Below are 20,161 nucleotides of genomic sequence, written 5' to 3'. Positions count from 1 at the left end.
ATCCAGAGCACTGAATTGAAAAGCGAGGATGCTTTTCCAGAGCACATGAAAAACACGCTGGTTAAAGTGCATCAAGTCCAAACAAAGCAACAAGAATTTTTTCACAAGTGCAACTTAAGCTAGCTAGAATTGAATTTAGTAGCCCAAGCAGGACATTGGAGAAAAATCCAGTGGTCACCAGGGAACTGTACTCTTGCTTATACATCCCACTGGAGGGGAGAACAGCAGAAATCCCCTTCAGCATACACATCACAGGAAACATTGCTTGAAAGAATCAGCCTTGCCAAAAAGCAATGCGTCTTTACATCACCTAGATTTCATTCCCATTAACTCAAATATATCCAAAATGCACGCAGGCAGTTGTGCCTTATGATGAGAGCCAACTGCACAAAATGAAGCATCCGACTGCCACAGATACTTTGGTTTCAGACGAGAAAGGACTTTGCCATGCCTCTCATCCATATCACGTGGCTATTACAAGTAGATCGCAAATGTGCAAGCATAATACCTACCTATGAGCCAGTAGCCAGAGTACAGTGCTACCACCCAGGCTCCCCAGATGATTTTCTCAGCTCTGCAGCTGGCTGTTCTTTTGACTTTCTGCATGGGCCAAGGAGACAGGGTTGTGAAGTGGGCACTCCTGCTCACCCACAAGCTTCATCAGGTTGGCCTAAGCAGAACCAGCAACCTGTGAAGCATGAAAGCCTTTGCAAGTCTGCATCTGTGAAGTTGTTCCCAACATGAAAACTCCTGACAGACAGTAGCTGCAATTAAGTATTCCAGCTGGTTAGTTACTGCATGACTAGGCCACGCTTCCACCTCATCAAAATGGCATAACTTGGGTTATCCTACTATCCAGTGATCAAACAATCAAGTTACACTGTCTCAACAACTTACCTCCCCACTAGCAAAACCACAGTGGCCAAGAAGCATCCATGCCCAGACTGCACAAAACACAAGAAACAAGTTTCAGCTAAGGCACAGGACAACTCACACAATTCTCAACTGTTACAGTGTGCAGGCACAGCAGCCGTTCCTTAAGCTGCGTCTGAGCCCTAACAAAGCAAAATATTCCTTACTCTTGTCAGATTCTACTTACCTTTTAATCATAACTATGATGCTTCTAACAAAGGCAGTTCAAGCTCTGTCACACAACTCGAATTATACTGATTTGTTCATATTCCAGGCAATTTCATATCCCAGGCAATATAAAGAGGCATTTGCAGAAAACTCAGTTTGATACCATGGCTCATCAATGGTCACAGTAATATAAACTGTAACATAACTGTGCATCTCAGTTCTTAATTGCAATAATTGGTTTGTTTGTGGTTGGTTTTTTTTTTTCCCTAAGCTTTACCTACTTATGAAGAAAACCGCTCAGATTAACCTCTCATCACAGTCACTTTGTAACTGATGATGCAACAAACCTGGTGTTATTGCACCTTACACCAGACACAGGGAGAATTCTCACATCCTCTCCTAAGCTGCTTTGCCTCTAATTATCTGAGCTATTTCTCCTGTCGATAACTAACATCCTTACTCTGCACTTGAAAGAGGAATCAGAAGTGGAAACCATGGCTATTAGAAGCGCTTCCTTCTCTATTTTCTAACGAGCATACCTTGGACAACTGATCAGCCATGCAACCAGCTGACAGCACAACCAAATGCAGACATTGCCAAGCTCTTCTCAGCTGAGTTAAAACAGCAGCAAATTAGTAACGTGGATTTTATTTAGAAAGTCACAAGACTAATGCTTGGCCCTGACTGGGGGTGAGGGAAAAGACCCATCCAAGGTGACACCCAATTCTTTTCAGCTGAAATAAATTGAATTTCTACCAGGGGGAGCCAGGTTTCATAACCTATCACAGGGAAAGCGTTCACTGGACAGAGACTGTGTGAGTGCACAAGATGCTAGACTGGGGCCCGTTTTTTTCATCATGCAGAAATGTAACAGCTTTATTTCGTTTTATGACTCAGTGTTCCCAATGGAAAGAGCACACACATCATGGGTTTGGCACTGCACACCACTCAATTTCCTACCAGCCCCATCCTGCAATGAATCCAATACAGCCATTTCATTAATCTCTTCAAGGAGGGGTTTGTGCCAGTGGCGGTCTCCAGGAGCAGGACGGGTGCAAGGCAGAGATGTGTCAGAGGAAGACTGCAGTCCCTGCAGCATAAACCACTACTGTAAGAAAAACAAATGAGCCCAAGAGGCAGTCAAGGGAAACCACAAAGAAGGGTCTCCTCCTGGCATGAGTCAACACAGCTCCAAAACAGATGAAAGAGCTATTCCCTTTTGCACTGGGTAAAAATCATCATCACTAACTGTTACAGCTTTTCGCCCCACTGATTCACTCCCCAGCATGGTACGCAGACAGAAAGATGCTACAGCTAATCAAACTCACTCAGCACGCTTCTCTCTCCACCTGAACACAAGCACCTCTAGAGTTTTAAACAAAACATTGCCTTTCATGTTTCTACATAGTTGCAAACATAGGAAAGTATCGTTGAGCTACCAAACGGAGGCCTTCTATTTGGTCCCCAGTGCGCATCTCAGAGGGCTGCAAAACTCCAAAAATGCTCATGACCTAATTTCAATAAATCAATCAAAGGAACCAGTTCTAGACTAAATTTCAACCTCCTTTGCTGAGGAGTTCAACTTGCTAAGGGAATTCTTGGTCCATACCATCTTATCTTCTTTTCAATTCTAAGCTCCTTTCCCAGGATCTTTTGGCTAAATCCATCTTACTGTCATCTCAGGTGTATTCTTCCATAGGGTCCCAGAGCAAATAGGCACACAAAAATGTGATGTATCATTTAAAAAAGTGGATGGGGAGGAGGGGAGCGTGCAGGGAAATATGAGGGAGGTGCTGCAAACTATAGGACTTCTTAACATTTCCTTCTACACCTCTTCTTTCCCCCAATGGCATATTTATGTTGTGAATACACTAATAAATATCATAGCTCACCCTCAAAGTCCCAATCTCTTTGCTTTGTCTGCAACTATTACTACATTTTATGAATTTTAATTAATTTGGTCTACCTGAATAAACAGTTTGCCAGGCAAAAATACTAAACCTATAATGCTTTAAACGTGATTACTTGGATTTCCCCTGTTATTCCTACTGACTGATTCTGCTACTAGAGCTGATCACACATGACAACACAAGCGACGCACTGGCATGGGCTGATATCAGCTCCACCAACAAATGTAGAATACAAGCAGCTAAAAAACCGTGAGATTTCAAACATCCATGTTGATGATGTCAGAGCAGCATGTCCGATTCCATTACAAATGCTACAGGGATGAGAAACTAAGAGTTGTTTAGGTTTGCCAACTGCATCTGTGACATACAAGGAGAGTCCCCCAGTAACTGAGTACAAAGACTTTTCTTGGAGTCAGGAGCTTTTTTTTTTTTTTTTTTAAGTCATCCCTCCCACTGCATGACTGCTGCCCAGGAAGGCTATTACTGGGAAAAACATTTACCACTGTGTTGGATACCATACAACAGGAAAGAAAGTGGTCTTGTGGTGTACTGTTAAATTGATCAGACTCTAGATATGCCAGTATTTTTGGTGCCTATATCTGGGAAATTTACTTATTTAGTAGAATACAAGCTCTGTACTAGGTGCCTAAAAACAGCATGAAATTTAGAGGCACAGGGGAAAGCAGGACTACCTTGTCCTCATACAAAAGATACCGAAAAATAGAAAAATACATTCGACTCAAAGGTTAAACACATCCATATGTTTATTTTTCCTTCCCCTCTCTGCTGTTTTCTATGCTTTAGGCAGTCTTGTTCTCAGTGGCTTCTAGGCAGAGCCTGCAAAGTTCCCTACCACAGTTCTCCTCTTGCCATTTGGCTGGATCTGTTCTCTAGATGTTGTGCTAAAATCAAGGTGGGACCCTTGTCCTCTGAAGTCAGTGGGTGATCTCACATGGGCTTCAGTGGAAACAGGACCCCATATTTTGTCTCACATGCTCTCAAAGATATATTGTGTCTACTATCTGATTAGGTCTTGAAAAATAAATGGTGAAGCCAACTCCCAGTTTCTATTCTTTTCTTAAAAAGAGGGACACAACAAAGCACATATGTTACAAACTTAGCATAAGTAAACATTGGATTGTTTCTCTGAAGCGTTAATGCTGGGTATCCCAATAGCTAAATATATATCCCTTAATTCCTGCCTAGGAAGAACAGAATTTGGTTTATACCCATGCCTAAATCAGGACAGAGCCCCTTACACTTACACTGCCTTTTTTTTTTTTAAAAAAAAAAAAAAAAAAAAAGCTTTGCACTAAGGTTTCTTGACTTGTGTTTATAATAGCCTAGATCACTGTACAAGTCTGGAGTAGATCCATGCTTCTAACAGGACGCATCTTATAAAAGTCTGGGAACCCTTAACCACAGGAAAAATGACAAGGCTTCAGAATGACTCATTGTCAGTATTTGCAAGGTTGTTGGAAGAAACTGGGTAACAGAAACTAATCACTTCAATGTATTTTCCTTCTCTTTCGTAGATTCCCATCTGCTCTATCTCACTTTGTGTAGACCTCAGCATACACGTAAGCGCACTTCTCTGCTTGCAGACATGCTGCATTGCCAAGACCAGTGCCACTGTCATTCCTTTTCTTTACCAGGGTGGTACTGTGAAATCGAAGCAGCCTTGGGTCACTCTGTGAGGTGAGGAATGCCCACCCATCTGGTACAAGCATTGCAACCAAGGTACCTCAGTGCCTTCCAGGAAAGGCACTAGGGTGCACTTGGGGTCCAGCTTACAAGGAGGCCTTCCCCAGACTCTTTTAAACATAACACCTTGCTAGATGCAGTGTACTCCCACCGTAAGTTTGTCTTTCTGGCCTCAAGACACAGGCACAGCAACTGTGGAACAGCTGGTCTTCAAGACCTTCTTTGGGGATAATGTTAAGAGGGAAACACCTTGCCCTCAAAGGAATTCACCAGACATCCTACAACACTTCCTAAGGCTTTTCCACCTTCTTCAGACAGATCAGCTACTGCAGTGACCTTTCTACAGTCTGGTATTCTGAGTACTAAGTACGGAAGATGGACAGATTTAAAATAAACTGGAAATCCTTTCTAAACTACTTTTTCTTGAGACTGTAAGAAAATGTTGAAAATACTGCACTGAGAGTCACGTTCTAGTGAAGAACCAGATACATCTTCTTTAAAAGCTCCTCAGATACCAACAAAGACCTGAAAATTGGGTAAGTACAACTTCCAGTAAGAATCTTCTAAGATGGAAAATCCTTCTCAGCTTGACCAGAGTCTCACATTCTTCCTAGCTTGTCAGCTCTGTCAACTCACCCTGAAATGTGTTTTTCCTAATGAAAGACAGTGAAATAGCTTATTTAAAAAAAAAAAAAAAAAAAAAAAGTGCAGCACTGTGGTAACAACTTATACCCTTCTATGGAAAAAACAGGGAAATTTAATAATTTTCCAGTGGACTATACCAAGTATTGAGAATCTGATCATCTGTCACTTCTAATGAGAATCACACCAAGAGTGAAGCTTTCAGAGTCAGTAATACTGCCCATCTTTGCTGCAGCTGGAATGAAAAAAAAAAATTAAAATCCATTTTAGTTGCCACAGCAGAGCCCACAGGGCCCTTGAAGTGTTAATTAATCAGTTCTACTAACCTCCTCCACATTGTTACAATTGCATATCTTGACCCAAATCAACTTGCACTGAAGTCAGAAGACTTGTATGACTACAGTGGGAACTGGATGAAACTATTAAGAGATAAAATGAATGGGAAATGGTTTTTAAAGAGAGACCTCTTGCCCCCAAGGCGAGACAGTCCTAGGAAACTACAGAAACACATTGTTCTTTTTCAGCCTTTGCGAGGCCAAAAGATTTAAAACAAACATGGATCTAAGACAGCAAGGAAAAGACTTCCATTCCTCCCCCAGACATTAGCTCAGTTGAAACATACTACTGACTTTTTGCTATCACTGCAGAGTATTTCCAGCTTTAGCTAGAAGTACAGAAGAAATGAAAATTTTTATTTTGCAGCATGCCTGGGAATGGAAATCCCTAATGCTCTATGTGAGTCAGTTCTTCACAAAAAAAAAAGGTTTCAAACGTCTCAAACAGCCACTCAGCACTTGTGTTACATTGTGGGGGATTATCTTCACTTCAGAAAAATTGAAAGATATCTAAGTTTATAAGAAGGAGGAGGGCTTCCATCAACACAGTGACAACAAAAATCTCCAAGGAAATATTAAGGGATCTTTCAAAATGGAAGTAAAAGCCACGCGAGCAGGCAGATCTGAGAACACAAATCCTCCCCATTTCTCAAGAAAAACACATGTTCAACATACTAACTCTGAAAAGACAAACATGTGAAGCTGCTCTCCAAAGCAGTCCAGAAAGACTGCACACTAACTCTACAGATCTGAATATCACAAAGCATATAATAAATTCTCACAGGACCCTGCCTTCCTATCTGCACAGGAACAGGGAGAATCTGAGCAAATGGCATTTCCCTGTTCTAACACAGAGGGAAAAAAACTCTACATAGAACTAGGTCACTCTGAATAGAGCCAAGCTAGGTCTTGTTTCTGTAAGTTAACTGCCTCCCCAGAACCACACTATAATCCACTGATTTGCTCTTCAGTCTTTTTCTGTTCAAGTACGTGTTTTCACTTCTCATTCAAGGCCAAATCTCCCTCTGTTTCCTCAAGCTGGGCATGGTTTTCTTTTGCACCATTCTCTTTTTGCAGTGTGACTGCACAGGCTGCAGGATGGATGAGGACTCAAAGATCTGGCTGCCCTTAAGATTTCTCACAGGGAAGAATAAATCAGGTCCTTGCAGTAAAGTCACGATTGTCCAACAAGGAGTTCAGAACCGACTTCTTGGCTAGACAAATATCTGGGTACCTGTTCTCTGCCGAGCTGAATACAACTACTCCAAAAAGGGCTGCTTGGTGGAACAGGCAGAATTTTGAAGACAATAGATTCAATTCACTCCCTCCCTGTTCATGACTACACATACAGACTCTCTTGTCATGTTTTTTTCCTTTTCAGGTTCATCAACTGTACCATGACTTTTCTCCTTTAGTAGCATCCAGATGGAAACAATGAACTCTTTACCACTATGAAATGCCTTCAGATTCTAATCTTGCTGTCTTGGCTCTTTTACATCGGAGCTGCTCCAGAAAAAGTCTTGTCAGCTTGCAACTCCTACCCCTGCCTTTTCTGCACATCCTTTCCATCCATGTCTGCACATCTAGGAACTAACGAGATTACAAAAGGGTCTGCTGTGGTGCTTACTTTCTCATTATGATCACCCAGCGTGTTCTGTCAGGAAAGAAAGAGTCCAAAAAGGGAGAACAATGCTCCCTGACAGCTTGTCTTCACAGATATCTAGCAAGAGAGAATTTGGCTGCTGATAGCAATCCTCTCAGTCCACACTAAAATCATTGATTATGTGACAGAGCCACCACAGAACTTACTCTTATGTCCTGCTAGTGCATCAAGCAGGAATAAGTACTAGACTTGATGGCAAAAACCAGAGCCTTAACTATAAAAGTACTGACAGCAACAGTAAAAAAAAACAACAACAAAACAACTTTGATATTACCAGGAAGGGGAAAATGAACAGTGAGCGTATGTTCTCATTTCCACAAACACATGGACAAACATCTGCTAAGACTACACTCAGAAACGTTCAGTATAAGCCAGTACTTGAGGAAACCAAATTTAGTGTGACCTGAGCAACCTGGTGGAAGGTGTCCCTGCCTGTGGAAGGAGGGTTGGAACCAAGTGATCTTTAAGGTCCCTTCCAACCCAAAGCATTCTATGATTCTATGAATAGTTTTAGTGATACAGTGGTGTGATCACATTACCATCCAAAAATATTTTTCTTTATATTGGAGCAATATTCATTTACAGAGGTGATACTGTGGCTCTTGCCAGTCATTTGTGGTTTCTGATTATGCAAACACCTATACTCACTCAGATCTCAAAGGTAAGAAAAGAGTTATGCTGTATCCTGAGGAGGTATAAACTGCTCCAGAGCCACACACACCCCCCCACCCCCACCCCCCACCCCCTAAAACCCAAAAACCAAACAACACACAGCTAAAAGCCTCTCTGTTTCTGGCACGCACCATTTTCCACACCAAGTCCAGCAACACTGGCTGTGTCACAGCACATCTACAGAACAACACACACTTACAGCTCTACCACTAAAATAAGATCTCAGTAGACTTCACTGCCTAAGGGGAAAAAGCCCCATAAGCCACATTTGATCTCAAGCCTGCCTCCAGCAATTAGATCTGGTTGTTCCCTTGGCTACTAGGCTAAGCCAAACATTCACCATCGTCATCTTCAGGTAAGCACTGAAAACATCATGTTTTTTTGTTTTAAAGGGCACCTTACTCATGAATCAACTACCTACACCAAACTTGGTGTGACTGTAGATCTCACATCTTCAGGTTACTAGATGCCTTCCAACAGAAATAGTGCTGTTGGCCAAGTTCCGCTTCCTTTATTCTGTTGCCTCCCAGGAAGAACATACAACAGCATCTCTGTAACACTCAGGAGGGTAGGACCTTCTGTTGTATCATCAGCTGCAGAAAGCCTAAACTTATTCCACCTCTCCTTTCCCCACCCTTCAGCTCTTACTCCTTTGAAAAGGAAGCGGGCAGTAATAAATAAACTTTGCAAGCCATGGTTTGCATCACTCCACCACACCATGCTGCGCACGTCTTGCCTCATCATAGCTTAAAAATAACCCGTCCCCACCCTGAGATGTCTGCATATGTACTCTGCAAATTCAAGGCAATGCTGTTTAAAGGTGATTCAAGAGAAATCCTAAAGTTCCCTTGAAAGAGCAGCAGACTAGTTGATATTACTTATAGTGCTTAGCTGGCACATCTACAACCTCCCACAGATCAAGGAAGGGAAAATCCTCTGCACAAGGGGTAGCGTGCCACAGAAAGGCACAGGAGAGCAGTTAAGGCACATAACTCATTGTCCATTTGCTTCATGGACACAGCCACCCTCTCCAAGGCCAACTGGGAGTGATCCATCAAGAAAAGTGGTTAACCACTCACTCTACAGTTAGCCCTTTTTTGAAGGGGAAACACATGTTCTCACCATCTAAAAAAATAGGCAAGGGTGAAAATCTCAAGAGGGTATACTCAGAAAGCTGTTGGTAACATTACCTGTAACTTCTCTGGGGCCTGTGTATTTATTTGCAGACCATACAGGCTCACAGGCTACTAGAAGAGTGCTAATTTTTTCCCTTCCCCTGGCTTTGCCGTCACAGGCACTGACCCTTCCACGGGGCAACTGAAAGGATACCACTTAGTGTAACACTACCAGGTTTACTTGTTAGCCAAGAACTTCAGCTTTCTCAGTCTTTTGCAACAAGCACTGAAGCTCATCTGTCTTTCAGAATCACAAATTCAGACTGAAGTTTGCTGAGCTTTGGCTCAATTATGCCTTGGCTGAATTATGGTACTTGGGCAGGTCACGAAGATAGGAAGAGCTACCTGCTTTGCATTATTTTATCACCCAAATCAGGCGCAACTTGGCAGTGTTTGGTTTGCAAACTGTTTTCAATCACAAATTCTATTAAGGGAAAAAGCTCTCAAGGGATCAAAGTTCACTTAGTGTTACAAAAGCATCCCAAACTGAAATAAGTATATTGCAAAAACAATAATTCTCCCTCTGGTACAAAGATATCTGACTGGCCAATAAAGTACAGCTCCCCCCCTCTTCTTCCCTGGCTGAGAATCGATACAGTTAACCGAAGGAAAGTCATAAATACTCTTTTGGCACTCCATAACCAAAGCTGTGCAAAACTTTCAGCTGAATCAAATTTCAGTCTATGCCTCTCACCTCCCAGAGACCGGTAAAGCACATCTGCTTCCCCAGGTCACAGACTTCCTACAAACTGCTCAAGAGCTGACAGTAGCAAATTATCTCTACTGTCAGCCTCTTCTTCCCTGCTGGTGGCTGATTTCAGTGTCTTAAAAGACACTCAACTTAAGTTGGGGCCAAGGTGCTAGTTAAGAGATACTACGATAATGATGGATATGCCTTAAGGTAGACAAACATCACTGTGACTAAACTTTGGGGAAAATTAAACCATCCACTAATCACATAAGGTAAATGCATCCCTCCCTCTCTAGTAAGGATTTATCTGAACCGAGAGACAGATCAAAAGTACCTGCAAACAGGCTTATCCATGTTAATAACCCCACAAGATTTATTCTCCAAATGAGACTCCTAAAACTTTCACTCAGTTCTAGTACTGCTGGTGGTCTTAGCAGCTGTCTGGCACATACCTAAAGGCAGTAAGATAAATCCCATTCTTCTTGAATGAGAAACAAGTTTTCCCTCAGAGTTCTGAAGAACAGAAAATCACCTCCCCACTTCATCCTAATTTATGCAACCTCAGTCCATCAACTAGTTGATAGTTTAGTCTCAAAATTATGCATCATCTACCTGGCTTTCAGGTCATTCCTACTGCAATCTCCAAGCTAGCCTTTGTACATTAAAAAAGTAAAACTCTTGTGTTCCCAGAGGTGTGCTCACCTCCAGCATCCAAAGAAATCTCATTACAATCAATTTAACAGTTCAGCTGTGCTCTCTTAAATCCTTAAACCAGCTGAGACCTGGACAGGCAGCCAAAAAGCATCAAAGAATGAGTCTAGATAACCCCCCCCCCCCCCCCCCTCAGATAAATAGCATTTAAAGCTGTCCCGTGGAACTATTGCAAAATCAAGCAACAACTGGATATGCAACACATGGTTTTGATGAGTCACTAAGCCACAGGGGGGGGCATGGGGGGAATGGATGACCAAAATTTTTGGCGTATCAGACAGTTCTTCCCACTCTCAATTCTACTCCCACGTGCTTTCTCACTTTTTACAAAACGTTAACTGGAACCTAAGCAGCCCAGGAGTCAACTACATCATGCTAGATGCTGTACATTTAAGATGGCCCGTTCCCAGGAGAGATATGGTTAAAAAAAAAAAAAAATGAGTGAGGAAAAGCAAGAGAAAGAAGGAACTGGTAACCCCTGACAAACAGCCTATAAAACTTGTGTGTTAAAAGGTTAAATACTTTCCTGTGGTCAGAGTTTTCCCCTATGCTTGGACTTAACAGAGATGCTCCAAACCTTTGGATAGTATCCAATCAGTTCCCTTTAACCTAAATTTTCCTCTCCAAACATCCAAAGGAGCATACAAAAGGTTCTCACACTGATTGTACTTAAAAGTTGCACAAAGTAGTCAGCACTAACGAGACTGGGCTGGAAATGTATACCAAGACAAGACCTTCAGCATGGATCCAACCCATTAATAGACGTAGGATTTTCCCTCATAATTAGACATTTTTCTTGTAATCAAATCAGCTAGTATTTTAACATGAAAGCAGGATTTGATCTCCAGGACCTCATGGGAGCATTTACTAATCCTGAGCTTACTCACCAGATGTTAAACAGCTATGAACATGTAAGGGCCGTGGGAGGCAAACAAAATGCTGAGCTAAGATGCACCATGCAAATCAGGAAGCATTTGTGCCCTTTGGGTCTGAATGTTCTAAACCAAGTTTTCATCCACTGACTGCTTGGACATAAAGCAAGATGATGCTTTTTGCCTAAAATATAGAAAAAAACCCCATTCTTAATAGCAGACAAAGGAGCTTCTCAGATCTAGCAGGATATAAGTGCATACTTCAATACCTAAAACATTCCCAAGGACATCAGAAATTCACAACTCTCATTTCACCATCACTTATTTCATAATTACACTGAAAAAACCCTTACCCATGCTGCCCAAGTAAAGTGTCAACCAACACTTGGAGCATAGTAAAAGATGAGAAAACAAACATACTACCTCATGAGAAAGGGACTCAAAGTTAGGAACATACAAAGTACTACACTGGGTCAGAAAAGTCAGCGTAGCCCGTCAGCGTAGCCCAACAGCCTGCCCAGCATGGTGGCAACTGGAGACGTTATTTAGGCCTGGCTCTTCTCAATAATCCTTTCTTTCCTCGAGACCCCTCCAGCATCCACTAGAACAAGGATGGCAGAAGGCACATCTTCACTTATATTTTTTTATTATCTATTTACAGACCTGTTACCTGTGAATTTGCAATCCCTTGGTGAGTATACAGATATACTCTGCCTCTGTCTCATTCTGCAACAGCAAGTTCCAGAAGCTCACTGTACTATATGCAGAATTACGCTCCTTCATCTGCTTTAAACCAATGTCCAAGCATCCGCTACCTCTAGAATTGTGGCATTTACCATATAATCTTCACATTCAGCTTATCCACTGCCTTCATAATTTCACAAGCCTTAGACATACCTCTGCTATACACTCTCTCTAAACTGGAGGGTCCCAGAATTTCCATTCTCTGCGTAGAAGGCAGTTGCTCTATCCCTTTCCTCATTTTACAGATCCTTTTCTGCATCTTCTCCAACTCCACTCTCTTTCTTGTGAGGTGGAAGTCAGAACAGTAACACTCAAAGGAAATTTTTGTGCAAGTGCACCGAAGTTTTATATAACAAGAAAATGACTCCCTCTTGAGCTCAGTACCCTCCCTGAGGATGCTTAGCACTGTTGGTTTTTTTCACTCACACATTGATAATGATTTTGGAAAGCTATTGATACTCACCAGTCTCCTTCTAGAGCTGTTCACAAAATGCCAGTTCACAAAAAGCTTCCCACAGTCCCTTAGTGTGATCGTCCACTCCAGAGCACATCTGCTGGAGTAGCACACCTCAAAGACTTCACTGAAATGGCAAACTTACTGATCCTGCAGTAATATTATTTTCTCAGTGTCTGGTGCGGGGCATCACAAAGCATTATGTTCACTAGATCACCTCTGTCCACCCGTCTGAACACACACTGGTAAAAGTTCCAGCCAAAGCAAGTTTTTTGGGGGTTTTGTGTTGTTGGGTTTTTTCCCCAGAAACCATAGTGGTTCTTACCAAAAAGACTCTTTTATCTATATGTTCAGTGGTTCATCATCTTTACCACTAATATTTTTTCCTAGCAAGATGTCCAACAGTTTCTAGTTCCCAGGCTTTCCCTAGAGACCTTTATGTGAAAGAACTACATTGACAACCCACCAGGGCTCTGGCACAGTAACTCCTTGCAATAGAAAGTTAGACACCATTTGCCTGCAACTTTCCAGTTTAATATCAGAGCTTTTCAGGACTCTGATAAATACTGTTGTCTTGGTAGCTTCCTGATTTCTTACTTGCACATACAAATGTTTCCTGAGTATTTACTGACGTATGTATCCTGGTCTATCCATTGAAAAGAACATGTTGGGGTGGGAATCCACCCAGCATCTGCAACAGCAAAGACTGATGCAAAAATCATTGTGCATCTGCCATTTCCCCCATTGTCAAGAACAAATCCTACCAATTCTCTTCCTGACTTCCCATTTGCCATACATTTAAGAAACTACAACCCAACAGTTTGAGCATCCTTTGGCAAAATACTGCTTGATTCTGGTTTTGCCCCTTTTTGTTTCATCTCCCATGTTTTACAGGCTTTTCTGTTCCCCTTGCTTGCACAAGCTTTCTGCTTTAAATGCCAATCTTTTCCCCCAAACACCTCCTCAGTTCTCGCATGGAGCCACTGCAGGGGTGTTAGCTTTTACTTGCAGTGAGGCATGTTTTACCCAGAATTCTACAACAGTAGGTGTAAGTCTCCAGCTTGTACACAGGCAATGTAGGAATCTAGATTTGCTTGTTCCTTTTGCAGTTTTTTGTTTTTAAAGTAACTGCTTCATTTTTTGCATGGGTCCCTTTCCTAAAATAAAATGTCCATGTAGAGAATTTATTTAGCCTGGTCTCTCACATTTGAAATCTAATCATATTGTGACAGCCAGAGTACTTCTCCAGCCAACATTTCTCCCAAGCAGCACTGAAAAAATAAATCAAGAGTCTTCTCTTGTCAGTTATTTGTTGTTCTAGTCAGTCACCACCACTGCATTTCAGTTCTCCCTGCATCTCACCCCAGTCAGGGTTTTGGGTCTGTCTACATAAGGTATCTAAAGTCTACCACTGTTATTACATGTTCCAATCACTTACCTTTCTGATCTCGAGAAGGACACAATTGTAATGCCCCAGTAATAAAAATGCAGTACAGGACTTCCAGCTATGGAGATTTCATAGCAAGTCCAACCCCAAAACACACCCAGTGTTTGTACACTGTTACACTTTATCCCATCCACACATACTGCTTTGTGTGGACCGTTACTCACAAGCAGGTGCTTTTCCACACATTAGGAGAGAAGTCAATCTCCAGTGTTTTCCACATTCCCAAAGTTTAGCACATACCAGCCTGGGAGGCCAAATATGTAAGCAGCAACTTAGGATCCCAGTCAGCTAAGTCCCAAGAGCCCATCTCTGAAAGATTAAGCACTCTTGATGCATCAGATCAATGCTGAACCCATTTGCTTTTGTGATTTACCACAGAAACAACATTAAGCATTAGATACCTGGGAGCAGTTAGTAATTACGCAGTTGGTAAAAAACAATAAATACCAAAGGTATCAGTTATTTCCAAATAGTAGGTCTTTTAAGGGCAAGGTAAGCTGAATACTATTTACCTTCTACCAGCTGCACCATACTGACAGGCTGAATAATGCAACACACAAGTTGGAAGTAAAGTGTTGGAATTAAATACAGTTCCCTTTGCTTTATGATTAACTTCTACAGTGAGACTTCCATTGCGTATAGTACATATCCCACATGTCTACTCATAAACTCAGCCTAAAAGCAGATCTCAATTAGCATAGGAAAGCACAGCCTCTTCTTCCCATCCTGAGTCTGTAAAGATCAGGACTGGTCAGAGCTGATATGCTCTACCTCAGACAGGCTCAAGTCCACATAAAAAGGCAGAGCAATAAAACTGGTTTCATACCTCAAACCCAAGATTTTGAATGCCTACAAGAGTGTGCCCTACCCTGTGAACCAGAGGCCAAGTCCTGTTCCAAGTGAAGTCAGTGATCTACAAGTCTCATCACCTCAGATGGATTCTCATCACATACTTTTACACCAATCACAGCTTTGATGGGCTGTTACAATACAAAAAGCAAGATGCTAGTCATGATGCAGCACTTGGTTCTATCGCTTATCCTAGCATAACAGAAGGCTCACGTGGAAGAAACAAATTGGGCTGCTACTTGTGAAATCTTCATTCCTTCTCAGTCTCGTACTTTTACTACATAAGAACCTGTTCAAAAGAAAGATATCCACATTTACTGCAATGCTTCAGAACTGATTGTAAGCATCCTAATTCCTAATGCTTAACATGTTCTCTGACTTTACTTACATCGAGTTGTGCCACCTGTGAGTGCCAGCCCTAGCATCCCACCTGAAGTTCTTTGTGAAAGCACGAAAGAATCTAGCATTTAATAATCCATTCTAAGTTTAGGAAACCAGGAATGCACATTATATTGTGCTGCTCAACACAACTAGTTTAAAAAAGTTGCAAGCTTGCCAAGTTAAGTGGTACGATCTGAGAATGTAAAATATTTTTAAGTTTGCTTCCCATGGCAAACCAGCAACACATTTGTCTTTCACTTGTCACAGTCCATTGAGAGTCAATTGCAAAACCCTGTTTGACTGTGACACTAGACAGAGGCAAAGGTTTGTGGAGTTCTGGGTGGGTTTGAGTTGTTTGGTTTTTTTGTTTTAAATAAGTGTTCACAGCTAGCCAGGTGAAATTACAAAACCTCAATGCACTGAATTGCCAAAGGTGGCCAGCAACTCACATCATTTCCCAGTGCAGCTGCTCCAAAATACAAAATCACAAGGCCCACCACCACCATTCGGTAGTATTTCTCAGATTTAAAACAGCTGCAGTCAAAGTACAGTAGACTATTAATTCAATATTTAGGTACTTCAAGGTATCTTGGTAGCATAACCATTTACTTTGTTTCCATTACTTCCAACAGAAAAATATTCTTAATTATAACAAATAAAACTAGGCTTTGATTTTAGCTTTTCCAAGCGGACTGCAGGAAGCTTGCCAATCATTTACTACATTACAAAAAAGTTCCAATAGATTACATATGAGAAGATAAGCATTTAAGTGCATTGGAACAGATTAGTGATGTCAGCTGTGACCTGAAGAGGAAAGCTTCACGGTGGACTTCCACAGTGACTTACAAGCCCTAGTCTTCACAAGGCTAAGCCTATTTAGAGTATAATCTTATTAATGCTTTCTTTTTATTCTTATATTTTAGTGACTCTTGGACTTCATCAACACATTAATAAGTACTTTCAGACACCTTACAAAGGCTTCAGGATTGCTCCTCTCAATTAAGGAAGCCAGGCTCTGGGCAGCTGATGCTTCAAAATGCTTGTGGCTCTGGAACTTGAAGGGCCAAGCCAGCCCGCCCAGATAGTGCTTCCTAGAAGTAAAAAACCACCAACACACTGGATGATGGCCCAGCCAGCTCCAGCAGGGTAGGAGAGGACACAAGCAGAACAAACCACCCACCCAAGATCTTTTTCCAGATTTCCCATGCTGTCTTACACAGGGTTTTATTACACATACACCAGGTTGCTGAAATACAGACTTAATGACAGCACTATTAGCTCTCTCCTTGCCTAGGCAGAGCTCTATGACTAACTTGAATAACTGATCTGCAGCATTCGTTTTGGAAGCCCCACAGGATATTTATGGTGAGAGGAAAGAAGCTAATGAGATGTACAAAGCACAGAGGTTTTTATCTCCTGCCTGCTACTACTGTAGTCAGTCACCTGAATAAACTCAAGCCACCAGAAGAATAATTACCAGACTGAGCTGATGCCCTTTTCACCCTTAAAAGGAGCTTCTCAAATGCTGAGAAACTGGACTGGCCAGTTTCTCCACGTACTTCAGTAATGCAGAAAAACCTCCGCTGGGTTTCAGAGTGAATACAGATCACTAAAACAGCAAAGAAAGTTACCTAAGCATGGTATCTGCAGCAGGATTGATCAAAATGCATTATGGCAACGTCAGTTACTGTCCTCCTGCAATGCCCAATAAAAGATGTTTTTCTACATGTGCATTCTGCTTTCGTTTTCTTAACTGAGTTACTAACAGCTCTGGTCAGCTTCTGGAAAATCTGCTAGGCTTTGTTATTAAAGCCTATGGAAGGTTTCCATGAGGATCTTCAGCAGGGAAGGCATACTCTACCGTTTTGCTGCCATACCCAGTTACTCCTTTTTTAATCACCTTTGAGGTGGTGAAACAGCTTTCTCTACAGAGACTGGAACTGCAGGTAAATGAGCATCACTGACCTATATAGGAGAAGCTAATAAACCACAAAGAAACAATGTCCAACTACATGTGGGATGCAGATGAAAATGGAACACACAAAATTGAAATGGATTTTTTTTTTCCAAATCCTTCATAAACCTCTGCTCCCAACTGTATTCTTAATGGTTTCTTAACTCGAAGTTCCTCCCACTCCAGCACTGTTCCAGCACCGTGGATGGAAAAGCATTTGGAAGAACTCCAAAACCCACACCAGTTACTTCAATTAAAAAAGCAAATATGACCACAAAAATACTTCCCCTTTGTTGAGTTGAAAGCACAGAGTTAAAGCAGCCCAGGTAAGTATTCAAATGTTGAAAGATCTTGCTTTAGGAGCCAATTTACACAGCCTGTTTACCAAGACAGGGCTCTGGACAGGGAAACACAAAGCTATGCTAGGCTTGCCAGAGCAGTAAAGTGTAAACTGAAATCCTTTAGCACAGATCATGTCTAACAAATGGACTAACATTTCCGCTCAGCAGAATTTTTGTTATTGTCCCCTTTGAGACAGCAATATTTTAGCACAAGACAGGCTCAAGCCAAAAGAGAAAAACTTTTCTACAAATATGGCTGATTTTGGCTTTTTAATGCCATGTGTCACAAAGCTGTTTACACCTCTCCACAGTATCAAAGTACACTTAACTGAAGACTATAATATGAGTTAGAGCAAGCCTAAAAATTGCTACTGCACTGAAACTACTCACTGCCTGCAAGATAACTGAACTCTCCTAGCTTTTCTATCAAGCTTATCTTGCATCTTTGCTTACTAAGTTAACTACACCTCTATGAACACCTCTACCTACGTTTCAGAGACTGATTAAGTCTTCTTCATCTAACTAAACTATGCTTTACGATAACATCTGCCTTTCTACCTAGTGACCCTCTGCTGATATGGAAAAGCTACATTTGTATGTAACCGTTAAATCCAATTGGAAATTCCGTTACTGACCTACTGTAACTGATCCAGTATTTTTAAAACAAAGCACATCATTTCATAACACTTTGAGATGGCCCTCATCCCCATTTTGAGAATCCATGGCACAGTGCAGTTCCGTAACCAAATCAATCCTGACAACCTATCAAACAACCTCCACAAAGAACTACAACAAACTTGCCACTAGGTATGTTTCCTATTTATAGGTGCTGTGAACCAGCTGCTGCCAGATCAAATCATTCACTAATTTTAAAAACATGTTGGAAAACTAAAATTTGTCTTTATTAGTTTAATACATGCCAAGCAAGTCCATTAAAGATCTCTTGACAGTCAACAAAAACATCCCTCAACCGTTTGTATTAAGCTGTATCTGGCAGTAGATTAAGACCTATACAAAGCACCTTGTCCCATTTGTCTTTCCCAGACACAAAGCACAGCATTCCATTTGGCTGTAATATCCCTACTTCTCCAACACTTAATACTTCTAGCTACTTTACAAAGTCTTAAATTCAGCCTGCTCTTCACCTGCCCATTTAAAAAATGCCCATAAAAAACCCCAAGAATAGTATCTACACAGGGGAATCAGGCAGTGTTTTCCTTAGTAGAAAGGAGAAATACTATAAATACATCGAAGAGTATTTGAGGAAGTGTGGTTTGGTTTTGTAGGCAGCTTCAAATCTTACTGATTTTTTTCTACAAAAAAATCAACAAATATGGATTAAGTGATCTACTTCATACACAACAGATTTTTACAAAACTACACAAACTAGTAGACTAGAAGGAAAAGGACTGGCTAAGGGTAAGTAGTTGGTAGTCTGTTTTCTGAGTGGAGGAAGCTACCATAAATTACTGTAATACCTGTTATGTTCAACATTGATAAAGTTCTTCAGGTTAGCAAAGCAACAAAGCCAAGATTATAAAGTTATTCAAGAAGTCAAAAGCAAGTCTGGTGACAAAGACTGGAAGTGTCGTACAATGCTGAAATTTCACCTACTGTTCACTGCCCATTTGTTTTCCATGCATGCACTGCACTAACCAGAGAGAAAAACCCTGAATAAGAATGTTCAACAATGCACACCAACCCAGTTACCACTGCTGACGAAAGATACTCAAGTCACAGTCATTACAACACCGAGAACACAGGCACTCAAGAGATGTTAGAAAAGTGCCAATCATGGAAAGGATCAGAAACAAACAGAAAATATTCTGCTGCTGTTATGAGCCATGCTATAGCTACAACATGACTAGTAAGAGTGGCAACAAGCAGCCCATCTGAAAAAGGGTATTTGTGAACCAGAAACCATGATAAAGGGCAATGAGGATGAAAGATCTGAGATCGTTTGGATTCCAAACAAGTACAAACAAAGAAATGTGGCTAGGAGCACGGTACTCAAGACAAGTTACAAGTTAATGCCATACCCAAAGCTAAAAGCCAGCTTAAATTTTACAGCAGACCAGAGAACTCAAAATTATGAGCTTGTTAGAACTGAGCAGAGAGGAGTCAAACTTACTATATTTGATATAGAGTCGATACCAGATTTGAGACAGCCACAACTACCAGTGTCCATGTTGCTCCTCTCCTACTACCATTTATTAAGTACAAGTGGTTAGTAATCCTTTAATCATGTCTAATTTTCATGGCTGCAAGCAGGGGTGCCCTTGTGTGCTACAAACAACTGCAAAGCTGCACAATACATACACACAAGGGGAAATTTTCACTTAGCTCTTCAAGTACCTTACACCTTTGAATATTGGAAGACATCTGAAGGGTACCTTTTTTAAGATATAAAATGATACAAATACTGCACACAAAGCTGTTCAAAATACCTGTCTAAGCGTAATGTGTTGAACTAATCTTTAACTAGCCCTACCCAAATAAGCCCCATAAGAATTCATTAAAAAAACAGCCAAACGAG

The 20,161-nt window shown here is 41.3% G+C and overlaps 1 protein-coding gene across 1 annotated transcript in view; it reads right to left on the bottom strand.

The window, feature by feature from the left end:
* LOC308068733 (uncharacterized protein) overlaps positions 1-20,107 on the bottom strand; it is a 79,588-nt gene extending 59,481 nt beyond the window's left edge. Inside the window, exons 1-2 of the mRNA XM_080399872.1 lie at positions 1,620-20,107; positions 898-944 (exon numbers count right to left, since the gene is read on the bottom strand). Of these exons, the coding sequence (XP_080255998.1) occupies positions 898-944; positions 1,620-1,640 (68 nt within the window). The 5' untranslated portion in view covers positions 1,641-20,107. The remainder of the gene's footprint in view (positions 1-897; positions 945-1,619) is intronic.
* Positions 20,108-20,161: the final 54 nt, after the last annotated feature.

This window comes from Falco punctatus, assembly GCF_963210335.1.
Source record: "Falco punctatus genome assembly, chromosome: 8".
In the NCBI taxonomy this organism is placed as follows: domain Eukaryota; kingdom Metazoa; phylum Chordata; class Aves; order Falconiformes; family Falconidae; genus Falco; species Falco punctatus.
This window is presented reverse-complemented; position numbering and strand designations above follow the sequence as displayed.